Source organism: Siphateles boraxobius, unplaced genomic scaffold (genome assembly GCF_051911475.1).
Source record: "Siphateles boraxobius isolate OS27281-9 unplaced genomic scaffold, OSU_SipBor_1 77, whole genome shotgun sequence".
Taxonomy (NCBI): Eukaryota; Metazoa; Chordata; class Actinopteri; order Cypriniformes; family Leuciscidae; genus Siphateles; species Siphateles boraxobius.
Window position 1 is genome coordinate 11,978,107 of NW_027509205.1, and position 14,465 is coordinate 11,992,571.

Consider the following 14,465-nt stretch of genomic DNA (forward strand, 5'->3'; position numbering starts at 1 on the left):
GCAAAAGGAGACAATTTGGGTTGAAAGCTTCCCCTGCTTCTTAACCAGCTCATATAAAGGTCAAATTAATGCTCTTTTAAAGTATATTTGTGTATGTGTGTAAGCGAGGGACACAAACCCCTCTGGCACTGGTGCACTTAGTGCTGGGCTCTGATATAGTTTTTATCACAGCAGATGAATGCAAAAAAATCTCATCATGTCTCATTTTGTCTGTCAGGAGAGCTACCCTGGTACAAGAACACTGCTCCATATGACAACTTCATAGAGGTGTCAGATAAACTTCCTCTCCACCCTGCCATGACCCCAGCCCTCCACCAGTCCTTTTCTCTATTTATTTGATTACCTTTTTCATTGCTGAGCAAATGAGATGGTTAGAGGTAAAGTTAGCCACGGCCATGTGAATTAATACTAAAATATTTCAGCTTTGGTCTCATATTTCTATGTTATTGCTAAATCGGTCTCTCGCCCGTGGTTTTCACATCTCCTTCTCAGCATGTAAAATAATCCCCAAATTTCCATTGCTGCATTGGGGCTAGTCCTAGCCGTGCTACATCAGTATGAAAGGTGATCTGGGAGATCGAAAGAGCATGAAAAATGTAAGAGAAATGTATCAGGTATTTGATAGGAAAATCCCTACACTTTGCTATGCATCATTTTAGCGGCTATAATGTGTTTGAGCACATACAGTAATTTCATCATATGCTCAAAGGTTAGGGTGTCATGACAGTCCTTACAGCTCTCATTTTCTCAACTCAATGCTGCCTTGGAGTAGTACTGTCACACTTACCGATGTGCAAAAAGAAGGAACCGAAAATAAATATTTGTATTCTACAGTAGGTGTGAAAGGTGTGTATAACTCATGTTATAATTATATATAAATATATATTTAAAATAAATTATATAGATTATATTACATTTTAGGGATATAGATATAGCTGACAAAATTACCAGAAAATGTGCTAAAAGCTATGGGTGTAGTAGCCACGTGAGATTTGTGCCTTTAATGCTTAAAAAAAAAGTCATTAGACACCAAAGCGTACTGCATTTGTTAAAGTGCCTGCTATTTTGACAGCATTTTGACAAAGTACACTCATTTATTGTTAATTAGCCTCAATTTAATCACTGCTGAATCGGCCACAATAAAAACTATAAAAAATAATGAGCTATTATTACATACTGAAGGATATTTAGTGCTACTGTATGTATCCCCAGAACTTCAGTTAGGCAGAGCATGGCTTCAGCCATAAATTTGGCATCCAGTGACTATATTTTTGTATAGGTCATGGCTGCTTAGAGGGGTTTTGTCAGGTCATGCGATTTTACACAGCTTTAAAGTCAGGACAGGCTCTTTAATCTCTGTCCCTGAACATTTTCCAAGGACAGCAATCAAAGACACTTCTGCTTTAGGTAATTGAACATATTCCATCTGTACCTTTTTTTCAAACAGTTGGGAAAATCCCTTCATTTTCTGACAGAAATCCCCGTCGCCGTCTCTGAGTGTTATCAGTCTATCATTAGAATTATTATTGGTTTCAAAAGTCATCTGTAGGTAGGATATGCATCCACTATTCTCTTTACACTATACTATTAAAGGAATAGTTCACCCAAAATTATCCACTCAAATTCATGTTGTTGCAAACCTGTATGTTTTTTATTCTTCCGTGGAATGCAAACGTTTTTTAGCAGATTTATTTTATGTTCCAAGGAAGAAAGAAAAAAAAAATTGTTTTGAACAACAGGGAGGTGACTAGATGTCAATGAAATGTTGCCTTTTTGGGTGAACTTTCCCTTTATTTTTTGAGTGAACAGGTTCTTTAAGATCAAACTGTTGGTATCAAAAGAGATGTTGGTTGTACTACACAGAAGAAAAGTAATAGCTGTAGCAACAGTAGTAGTATGTGGTAACAGTAGACAGGACGAGAAGTCTAGCATGCCAGTGGGCGGCTCTGTATGCGTTTAATTGACTATCAGTGTCAGGAGAATGATTGGACTTAAACTGCACACATTATGCCAGGACCTAAGAGGAGATAACCTTTTAAAACAGCATGTAAATGAGTTCCCCCCCCTCATCCTTATCTCACATGCTTCAAATGATGTCATGTGCATGAGGTTGGAAAGCCATGGCTTTGGGGGAAAGGTACGATTTGCCTGGCTGAACTCCCAGCACTCTCTCTCTCTCTCTTCCTCATGCCACTGGAGAGTACAATAAGAAGTGCTCCTAATCTCACCACTTCATACTGGCAAATTCCAGCCTGTCACAAAGCCCTTGTCTACGTTTGAGGCAATTAAAGTACGTTTTTCCCTTCGTGGTGTGATAACAAATGGACATTATATCTCCTTTCTGTTGACCAAACATGGCCATCAGAAGCATGCTGATTGGGTCTTCATGCACTCCAGAGGGGGTGATGATAAGGACATGTAAGGATCTCTCTCTCTCTCTCTCTCTCTCTCTCTCTCTCTCTATATATATATATATATATATATATATATATACACACACACACACACACACACACACACACACACACACACACACACACACATATATATATATATATACACATATATATATATATACACACACACATACATGGACTTAACAAGGGTCCACTTACAACACTTTAAAAGCTGTAATCTTAAACTGAACTTTCTGATGGTCATTTTTAAATAAACTCATTCAGTTTTAGACTGAATTCAGCGGTTTATATTTTGAAAGATGTAAACTTCTGTCAAAAATGCAACCCCATTATTTTTCTCCAGAAAACAGCACATCGAATTTAACAGTGGATGATATTAGCTTCTGGTGAAGCTAAGTGTGTCATGTGTATTGTTCATAAAAGCTACATTTGAAGAAAATCTCGAGCCGCAATAAATTCTATTTTGTTCTGTTAGAATTCTTCTAAGCTACAATAAATCACACAAATCAAAAATCAAAGAATGTAAGAAAAGTATTAGCTTTTCCTCACAGATTTTTAATTATAAATTCATTTATTTATTGAAAATTATTTCTGGAAAAATTACATATATAATCACAAATCTGACAGAATAAACAAACAGTCAAAAACGCTATTAGTAAATGAATCTCACATATAGTTAAAATATGTAATATATAATAAATTAAAATATAATAAAAAAAAAAAAAAAAATTATATACTTTAAAAAGATACTGATACTTTTACATGATCTTTTGCTTAGCCTGGTTGAGAAGCATGCATTTGACTGCAATGGGAAAGGCATTCTGTGATTTTATGCTGATAGGGATTCTGCTCAGTCCCCTGATGTGAGGAGTTAAATGTTTTGAAGGTCGCAGTTTCTCTCATTGATCTTGCGATGTTTGTTAATTACATTGTCACTGATGTTGTGAGAGATAATTAAGCCACTATGTTTATATGCATAATTATGTGCGCTCCGCATCAGCCTTTGAAAGACAGCAGCACGAGAGAAGAAAAAATATTTTAATTGTGAGCCGCTCAGTTACATGGCAGTATAGATGCCCTAGTTACAATCAACAAAGAGAGAGAGGAGGGAAAAACAACTCAAGACAAGAGTGGTGACTAATGTCTGCTCACTGCAGTCTTCAAATGCTTCTTTTTCTTCATTTTAAGATGCGGAAGCAAAGGTGTACAACACAAACACATATTTACAGACAGCTTACTTTATGACCATGAAATAAACACAAAATGACTGATTAAAACCACAATGCACTCATGTTTGCCGGAAAATACTTGATTTTCTGAGAAGCTCTTGGCCCCACTTCTGTGATAGAGGCCACAAGCATATATGTGCTTCTACCGTCAGAATGAGAGAGATAGAGAGAGAGAGAGAGAGAGAGAGAGAGAGAGACAGAGAGAGAGAGAGAGAGAGAATACATGAAGCAGAAAAGAAAGCAGAAAAAAAACTGAAAGAAGAAAGCATTTAACAAAAAAAAGCATCCACTTAACCTGATTTTGGTAGAGAAATGAAAAGTTTTTAACCAAAGTGATATCTCTCATCTCCTGTTATATCTAACATAGTTTCTGTCTTATTTTGTGTGAAGTACCTTTGTCGAGTCTTCCTGAGATAGTCAGAGGTGAAAGTTCACAGAGGTTTTAAAATGGAGATTGTGTCAGTTTCTGCAAATTCTGCTGGTTTGTTATCACTTCGTGAAAGATGGCAACACAAGTCACGTTATCTAGAGGATCGTGTTGCAAATACATGGGAAAATGCAGTTGTCAGTATACTGATTTAAGGTCCATTTGTTGGGCTTTTGACTCTGAACCTCTAGGATTTTATCTTCATGAACTACTAGAGACCTAGAGTCTTGGCAGAGCGGGTCTACTATGTAATTGGGTCCGGGTGGTAGGTACGTTTTGTGAGCTTATAGAAAATCAAAGAGTCAGAGTGTAATCCTGGGCGTAATATGAAGCTTAGCCAGTCTGCCAACACTCTTGGCCCCTCGGCTGCTGCGCACATACAATACGTTGCAATTTTTAGTCTCTTCTAAAAATTAATTTCTTCTTTTAGTTTCCGTTTTTCCCCAATGCAGATTGTTTGTATATGTTTGCGGGTGGCAACAGAGTCACTCTTTCATGTTAATTATAGATTTTTCTTTCCAAGAACTGCACTTGCATAGTTGTGACACGGTCATATTGTTACTGTAATTATGCTTGCAAAAAGCCCAGGTAAAGTAAGACCTGTGGAAACTGAGCTGACAAGCCTTTGAGGAGAGATTTTATCTTGATTATGTGCACTTTGTTTTGGCTACACACAGACAAATACTGAACAATGTGATCTTTTTAGTATTCATAAGTATTTGTACTGTACTCTGTATATTATTTTAGACATCGAAATGCACAAAATCAACTTGATGACAGCATCTAAAACGTATTTTAGATATTTTATGTATCAACAACTTTGGAAATGAACTGAGATTCATATAATAATGAAATCATGAAATTGAAAAGTTGGTTAACCAACATCAGTTAAATATGTTTCAAATTAAATATTTTTAATGTTGTCACATTTATTTATCAATTTACAGCATTTTATTGCTTTATTTATAGTTTATTACTACACATTTCTATTTATTTATGTATTTATTTATCCATCTGAATTCATTAATAATATGTTTTAATGTTTCATAAATAAATGTTACAAAATAATTTTCTCAGATAAAGGCTCTTCATCCCTTTATCTTATCCACCAGGAGGCCCTCAGAGAGTTTTGAAAATATTTGTTCTGACCTGTCGGATTTGTAAACATATTTAGGTCTCAAAAGTTGTACATACATGCATACATATACACACACACACACACACACACACACACACACACACACACACACACACACACACACACACACACACACACACACACACACACACACACACACACACACACACATATATATATACATACACACATATATATATATATATATATATATATATATATATATAAAATATATATAATATATATATAAAAAAAGTTCACGTTTTAGATGTTGTCAAAATTATGAAATTGTACGTTTCTATCTAAACATACAAAATTGTGTCTGTAAATGTTACGTTCAAATACCTATGGAAAGTAATGGCATCATCCTAAAAGAAAGAGGTGATACCTGGTGTGGAGAAGGAGGCTTGGCGAGGGGGGGCTTCGCTGGTGGGCTGGCAGCTGTCGTCCTTGTGTGGGCTGCCCACCGAGTCCTTGTCTTCTTGATAACTGCCCTCGTGAGAGTTGGGCATGGTGTCAGCATCTTCTGCGTTGTCTTCTTCATCGCTGCAACCTTTGGGCTGTACCATGTACACACCTTCAGGGGGATCGTCATTTATATTGTTGGGTTTGAGTCCCCTGTGCTCACCCCGTTCAAAGGACTGAGGATCGTCGGCATACTCGCCATTCACCCACTTCTCAATGGCCTCGCGCCGTTTCTGGTCCTCCTCGAGGCTCTGGCCCAGGGTCAGGACCTCTGGGAAGTCACTTTCAGGCCTGTCGCCCTCATCATAGAGCAAGCTGCCCCGCTCGCTGTTGTCCACTAGGTCCGAGTCTCCCTCGGCATTCTGGGAACTGCCGTCATACACCACTTGCCGGCTAAGCTTGGCACAGATCGCATTCAGTTTTAGGCCACCTTTCCTTTTGGCGGCCATCGTGGATTTTCCTGAGGTCTTTTCAGTGCATAAACTCCTCTCAGCTGTTAACAAAAAAGAAAATTCATATTGAATTTTTCTCTCGTTTTTGTTTTACTTTAAAAAAAGCATGTAATAATTTAACACCATTGTATTATTTTTTCACTTTTTAAAATATTTAATTTTATTCATATTTTACACATTTGTATGGATTTATATGTATGGATTTCATTTATATATACATTTTATAAAAGAAAAAGGATATTTTAGTGGTTAAAACAAAAGATTTATGGTCATCGTTCACAGTTAATTAGCTTGCTCAATGGACACAGCTGCACCATCCATGAATACTGCAAGAAAACCACAATGCCTCTCGCTAAAAACCACAAACCCGTTTAACTAAATGCATTTTAACTAAGTTTTCGTTTGCTGCTACTCTTACATGCAGACATGGACACAAAAATACAAAGCTAAAAAGAAAAAGTCAAGTGTGTCTGTAAAATGTCATTCACACCTATGAGAGAAGGTGAGAAAGGGAACGAGAGAAATATCTCTCCTACAAACTCATAAGAAAAACTAGATCGCAATCAAACCCCCAACAGTGAGTCAAGCCGCCACTACAGTGTGATATAATCCTGAACATGACAGCAGAATAGACACAGCCTGACACTGAAGACTCTCTTCACCTTAAGAGGCCCAGCGTCCTGCCAATGTGAGCCTTAGCTCTGACAACAAGAGGATGAGAGCGCAGAAGACTATAAGAAAGAACAAAAAGTGCATCTGGAAGTAGAGAAAAAGAGACAAGAGAGCATAAAAGAGATAAACACAGAGAAAAAAGTAGCTGCCATCCCCTCACCTCACATCGCCTCGCTCACCCTGCATGCTTTAGTCTTCACGGCTTTCACTCAAATTCACTGTCAGCCCCCTAAACCTGCACTTACAGTGCAGAAGACCACCACACCAACAGTGATGCACCACAAACACAGCTTTTCTCATTTCAGCTAAGTCAGACACACACTTCCTGTGAATATAGACAGTTGAGAGTGTACTGGAGCTGATCAGTCACACACAATAAAGAGATTCGGTCATAACGTGGCGTGATAGACTCATCACATATTACCTGCTGCAGCCCATATTACCTTACAGCTTAGGGCAGCATGAATTTCCACGCTTCGGCATTCCAATAATTCTGTGGAAATCTGCATTCAAGATTCCGCATTGGCCTGGTCATTTGCTATTTCACCCCAATGTGCTATCTATAATATCTCTCCCAGAGTCAACTGCCCCCTGCAGCTGTTCTGGGTCCGTCCATAACCAGAGATGACTATTTAAGGGCAGAATTCGCTCACTGCTAAAGTCACCCTTTCGCCCGCAAATCTGATGCAAAGATTTAGCAAAGTTCACTTTTAATAGGTTTTCCAGGCTTAAAATCGAGCCCACTCGTAACAGTAGATGTTTATCATGCAGTAAATAAAAAATGGGAAACCTGCGGGACGTATAATAGTCTGTGGAACGCTTTAGCTGGTAGTTAGACGCTGTGTTGAAATGAGCTATTTAGAACCGTCCCATGAAGCTGTCAATAAAGCTGTTTCGATTCGAACAGATGCTTTAACAAGAAAATCTCACATTGTTTTTGAAGGGAAAGTAACTTTTTTTTTTCTGCATAATGATCTTTTCAAGGGACTCAAGGTTAGCCTGTTACATTCTAGATGTGTCGTGCACCCTGTGGCACCCTGAAAGCACATGCTTTCTCAGTTACTGTATTTACACTCAACACTTCCTCTCTGAAACAATGAGCTGAGGAATTATGCTCGCTTTGTGCTGCACCAGATGCATCTGAACGCCTCAGAAGTGCACATTTTTACCTTAGACAATTGCAAGGCCCGGGTTGAAGAGGTCACCCAGTTGAGGGCGGTAAGTTTGAACCCGAAAAAAGAAAAAAAGAAAAAATCAGCTGCAAAAACTATTAGGAAGTGGAAACATAAATTCTGAAGTATTTTTTTCAGAACCCCTCCGAAGGAAGATTGAGGTCATTTGGGTGTAACAGTACAGGTCATTTACTGTTTACCCTGCTCAGTATTTCAAGCTTTAACTAGTGATTTCCTTTGTATTGCAATCTCGCTTTTCCTTGTAGGAAATGACCCCTGAGAAGCGATCTCGTTCCATTACCCATAATTTATGTGCGTTTTCCCCAGCACCTAAAATTAACACTCGCCAAGTGGTAAATGCAAGTAAAATTTTTCTTTGGTCAGTAAATGCAACTGCTTGTCAGTTGCCAGGAATTTTATAAGGAACTGCAACACTAATATGTGTGTGTATACCAGTGTGTGTGTATACATGTATATACTGTAATAGTATCATAAAAAAGTATTTTTTTGTAAAAAAAAAAAAAAAAAGAACTACATCTTTTTTCTCTTTTTTTTTTAGAGCTGACATCTAAGGTTTTAAGTGAAAGAGAATCAGGGCACTAATGAGACGCTTCTCAGCTCAAAAAAGATCACGGAAAACCAGTTAGTAGCTGCTGCATTAAATACCCTGCAAAAGATATGCCTCGGCTCTGGCCAACAATGGGGAATCGCTATGGTAACACCGTTGTTTACTCCAAGTCGTTTGTGTTCATGATAGCATGCAGTGCGATAAAATCAGTAGGGACGCAGATAAAAGAACAGCCTCTCCTCTGGGATCCCTCCCACCACTCTGGGGACTGGCACTCATGTTAAGAAAAATAGGTGTAACAAACAGCAAACCTCAATAATTTGATGCGTCCAAACGTGTTTCGGTGAATTGCTATTATTTCAGGCCCTCGAAAGACGCCTGTCAGTGCTGAATAATAAACGAACGGTGGGGATGATCACAGCTAAAGCTTGTTTTCTTTAAAAGGTCCTGTTTATTTTAATGCTGACAATATTTTTACTGGAAATAGTGCAGAGCTGGAATTGCCATAATGCTTTTACTGTATAAGGAGAAAACCTTTGCGAAAAAGTCAAGAAACTATTTCAAACAGATTCAACAATAAGAGTGAGAGAGCTTCTCCTTTTTATCTGCTCGCACATCAAAGGCCCCACAAGCCCTGTTTCTTTTCAGAACCATGAGGCGGAGGACACCGGGAATGACAGAGAAGCTGCCTTGAACGTGGCTCTCCGGGCCCCGCATGTCTCGTTTAATGTCGAGCTTCTGTTTATGTGCCGGAATGATATCATGCCCAATCAAGTGGTGTTTCAAATCCTAATAATGCCGTTGGAAGTGCATTATTTGTACGAACGTGTGCTGACTGCAATCAGCCCACCAGAGTGAGGAAGTGGCTGTTAATGACTGCTTAGATTGGCGTGTCCTGTTCTTCCCTCTCTCTCCCGTTCTGACAGGAAGAGTATGCATGCTAAAGCTGGGATATGACATACTCCTTCTCACCTGGTATCCACTGCAGTGATTGTTCTAGAAACAAACTCTGTTTACTTGGCTAAACCCTTGACTTAACAGTGATCTAACACTCTGATCTGCCCTGTCTGATTTCATGCAGACTTTCAAAATAGGTTGACTAATTCAAGGACAAAACCCTGATAATACAGAGCATTCATTAATGCAACAGGTCTGGACAGTGTTGGATTATTCCTCATTAGTCAAAGATCCTGATTCTGTTTTGACATTTTTTAAAGCTTTATTCTGATATTTAAAATCCTTTTGACAGGATTAACTGACCTGGCATGTGTCTGAATGAACTCTTTTTTGTTCTAGGTGGGGGACCTGGGTCCTCTGACTGTCAGGGGCCTCTGCAAATGTAATATTAATGAATGACCACGAAATAAAAGTGAAATAAACAAAGGAATGAGAATTGCTACATGTTCCTGGCATTTCCTTAGCACTTTATTTTGCATATTTGCAATTAAGTTTCTCATTAATGCAATAAGATGGGGCCCTAAAAGAGGCAGGTTGCCAGGTTTTTCCTCACCTACAAAAGCTCGGACACACACACATGCTGAAATAATCCCTTCTGTTTTTATTTAGCTAATTTACAGCTTGCAGGAAGGAGTTAGTTTCCCCCAACGCTTCGAGGGAAGGGGAGCGGAAAAGTCAGCGTCGGACCTGTTCTCCACAAACCCTCGTTCCCCAGCATCTGGCCTCTCTTTCGATTTTATTACACAAGAATAACAATAAGCAGGTCTGCGACCCCGTCTACAGAATTTGCCGTATTTTTTCCAACGGTCTGTGCTGATGCTCCGAATTTCCATTTTCTGCATGCATATTTAATTGAGTTTTGTCCCAGTGGTGCGGAAATGATTTGTTTTTTGCTCTCTGTTCACTTGACTCCTCTTCGGAGTCGGTAACCCTGATTAAGACGTTCACGTTAATTTCCCAGCGCACACCTTTTTTTGTGCATTAATGGTTCTGATCGTCTAATTAAAACTTCTCAGCTTCGCTGCTGATCACCGCTCGTTGTGCCTCTGACCTGAAGTTTTAATTGCCGCGTCAGAGGCGATAATAATAATTTCTGGGTTCTGATGATTAAAAACAATGCCATTCCCAACTGCCGCTTAAAGCCGGAAAAGATGGAAGGAAAGGCTGAGGTGAAGCATAGAGGAAAAAAGAGGTGAAAGAAAGAATAAGAAGGTAAAAGAGGGTTATTTGAGGTTTGAAACAGGTTTGTTGAGTATCGCAGTATGAGAGGGGAGGAATGGCGCTAACAGGGCAGGTTTATCAGGTTTGTAGTGTAAATGAGGGCAAATATGATTAAACAAAGAAAAAATTTCTCAGAACTGCACTAGGTTATAAGAAACATCTATATGATACTTATTTGAAATGTTTTGTTTTTGGTCTTAGTGCTGTAATATGACACTGCTGCGGTATCTGATGCCCAAAAGCAAGTTGTTGCATTAAGAAGTTGTGCCGAAAATAAATCGTCAGCTGACATGTGCATTAATGGCAAAACTATGATGGGGTTTTATAAACTCCTCATATACACTCTATCATTCTGCCCTTTTTTTGTCTGATGGGCTCTAATGGATTTTTCAGATTCCCATGCAGGGATCAATTTTTTAGTGCGAGATACACATCCGGACAAAACAATTATGCTCATGAGTTTTTCTTTTTTTTCTGACTTTAAAGTTTTGTTGTTGTTTTTTGAGAAGCAAAATATGAATGCAGAGGGCATGCACACACTCAAGTAGACACACACACACACACACACACACACACACACACACACACACACACACACACACACACACACACACACACACACACACACACACACACACACACACACACACACACACAATCTGTTGTATTATTAATCAGTCCGTTGCACATCTGCTTGCTTGCAGAGTGTGTTTTTTCCCATCAATAAAGCACTTATTGCTTTTAGTCTGGAATGTGACCTTGCATGTTGCATGCTGTCTTTGGACTGACCTTGAAGGACCTACTTTGACTTCTCCCTCTCTCTTTTTTTCTCTATCTGCCAAAATGGAACCTTCTGCCACATACAATAATTCAGTTACATCCCGTTGCAGGTAACAAAAACAAACAAGCCGAGGGGAAAAAAAGGCACGCACATACTTGCCGCCGAGGACAATGGACAGAAAATGGCAGATGCATATTTTGACACACAGACGGAAAAGGAAATATTTTGTTTAAGCAGTGCAGTTAGGCAGCAACCCTTCAATTCTGAGAACAAATACATCTCTGAAGCCTAATTATGAGACAAAGCATTAAAGATGTCCCCTGAGGATAGAAGGACTGGGGAAAAGTAAAATGTGAGGTGATGTGAACGTCTCTGCACGTGCCCTGATCACACTTGTTAAAATCGTTAAGGAAGTTGGTCTCACAGCTGTCACAATGAATAGGCCTGATTCTAACTCAAGAAGCTTAGTTGACCAAAATATGAAAATTCTGTCATCATTAACATGCCACTCCATTTCTTTCTTTTTAATCATAAGACCCCATTTTTAAAAAAAAATCGCTGAGGCATTTTTCAAAATACAATACCGTTCAAAGGTATGGGGTCGGCAAGTTTTTTAAAAATGTTTTTGAAAGAACTCTCAATTGCTCACCAAGGTAGAATTTATTTGATTTAAAAATACAGTAAAAACAATAATAATAATGTTAATATGTTTCTACTGTATTGTATTGTGAATTTAAAAGGATTTCTCTAATTAAATATATTTAAATGTAATTATTTAATTCTGTGATGGCAAAGTTGAATTATCAGTCTCACGCGACTCGTTGAATAAAGATTTCTTCTTCTTATCGATTTTTACAGCAGTTGTGCTGCTTAATATTTTTGTGGAAATCGTGATACATTTTATATTAGGATTCTTTGATGAATAAAAAGTGTACAATTATTTGAAATTTATATTTTTTGTAATAATGTACTGTAAAAGTACTGTGACCTTGCTGACTAAAAGTTGTTGTGTTGGTTTTTATCTTACTGCCCCCAAACCTTTGAATGGTAGTGTATTTAAGTGTATTTATTGTAATTTTCAAAAATAAAGTCACACAGGTTTGGAATAACAAACAATGAGGGTGAGTAAACTTTGGGTGCACTATCCTTTTAAAAACAGCAATGGTTGTAGATGCCCTACTTTAATATAATACTTTTTTTACATCTAAAAATAATCCATGATGGTCTCATCACCTGCTTGCTGGTAGTTTGATTGAAGCATGCCCTGACACACAGAGTTAATTGACCGAGCTGCCATGTTTGACGGGCAGCCCGAGTGCAAAGCAAGAATTGACAGGAAGCAAGGTTACGAGGACAGGCTCCCCATGTCACTGAAGGGCACTTGAGCTGATATCTGCACAGATTAACTGCTTGAGATGTATTTTTGTCACGAGGAGCCGTGGTTAGCGTGGGGCATTGGGGAGCAGACGCTGAAGGGGGTGGGCTACTCTTGTTCCTCCAGTGCAAGGGCACAACGAGAGGTTGGTGGCCACTGGAGCCGCCCAGACCGGAGTCTGTCACTCAGAGTCATTATCTGTGGGGATATATTTAATTTAGTGGTTCCGGAGCTGCGCTGCTGAGTAAGCCAAGCCACCATTAGGGCCGTCCTCTGGGGGAAACACAGCACACGCCGCTCGATTAGTTATCAATTAAGAGTGCAGAAACCTCCACCTGCCGTGTGAGAGACGGAAAGAGTGGCAGAGAGGAGCGGGACCCAAATGATGTTGGACTTCTTCTTCTGTTTTCCTCTGCCTCGTTCCCTCTCGGGCCTTCGAACGCCAGGTTAACCTTGATATGAAGCGCTGTCAGGCCAGATAACGTCAATCAAGGGGGGCCCTTTCAGATAACCTCAGTGTGAAACCTAAAAAGCAACCTGTTTAGATGTTTAGACATGCCCCCTCTCACCAGCATATGAATTTCATTAAAGAGACAACATGACATCATGACTTTGCGTAAACATACACGCCACTTTCAAGTCAAGTGGCGTGTTATCTATACGCATTTTGAGCTATCCGCGTGTATGTCCACGCCGAAATCTTTTGCGTGTATGTCTACGCCATTAAATGTCCGAGTGATTCCGCGTGTATGTGTACGCCGTTAAATGTCCGAGCGAAACGAAGCAAAATCTATATCTACATCTGTGGAGCGATCTTTTTTTTCCTAGGATGGTAGGAGAACACTCATAAATGGTATTAACCCCAGTGACGGGTAGGTTTAGGGACGGGGTTGGGGTAGGTCATATATCTATATATACATAATACAGTAATATAACGTTAAGTCAAAGGCGTTGATAAACACGCTGAAAAGCGATTATGCGTGTTGATACCACGCCAAAAATGGAAATACGAATTGGCGTGTCATACATACGCCATTTCATGAGATCAGTCTGAAAGAGAAATGAGTTGTGGCACTTCTTTAACAAGACTCTCAAGACATTTTGACAGCATTTAAGACACTTTGCTGTTAAAAAAAAAAGATGAATTAATAAGCCATTCAGTAAATCCTCAAGTTAAGGTAGTAAAAGAAGTTGGGAAATTTAAAAACACCATTGAATGCAGTTTTTATTCCTGTGTTGAAAAAGAAAGTTTGACTTTAAAGTTAAAAATGTTTAATTCGCCAATTGGTTTAATTTTCAAAGCCATGAACCATGATTCGCTACATGTAAATGAGTTGCAGAAAAATATGGCGTTATTTTTTAGTCAAAAGTTATGAGCGTGTAAGACATGCTCACGAGCACATTATGTTATTTCACACGCGCAAAAATGAACCTTCAGCTGGCATGATAAAAGTACTCGCGCACAAATTCAACAACCGAGAGGTGTACAGGTAGCTGCGAGCGAGCGCCTGGCATACTCTCATAGGTTAACTCTACTTGTACAGTGGAATCCTGCTCGCGCGCAGCGGGCTTCTGCTCGCGGAGTGCTGTT

General features: G+C 39.1%; 1 protein-coding gene across 10 annotated transcripts in view; it reads right to left on the reverse strand.

The window, feature by feature from the left end:
* casz1 (castor zinc finger 1) overlaps positions 1-14,465 on the reverse strand; it is a 196,886-nt gene that overhangs the window by 28,250 nt on the left and 154,171 nt on the right. For all 10 annotated transcript variants that reach the window (XM_077218159.1, XM_077218158.1, XM_077218154.1 and 7 more), the window contains one exon: positions 5,600-6,169. In XM_077218159.1, the coding sequence (XP_077074274.1) occupies positions 5,600-6,125 (526 nt within the window). In that variant the 5' untranslated portion in view covers positions 6,126-6,169. The remainder of the gene's footprint in view (positions 1-5,599; positions 6,170-14,465) is intronic.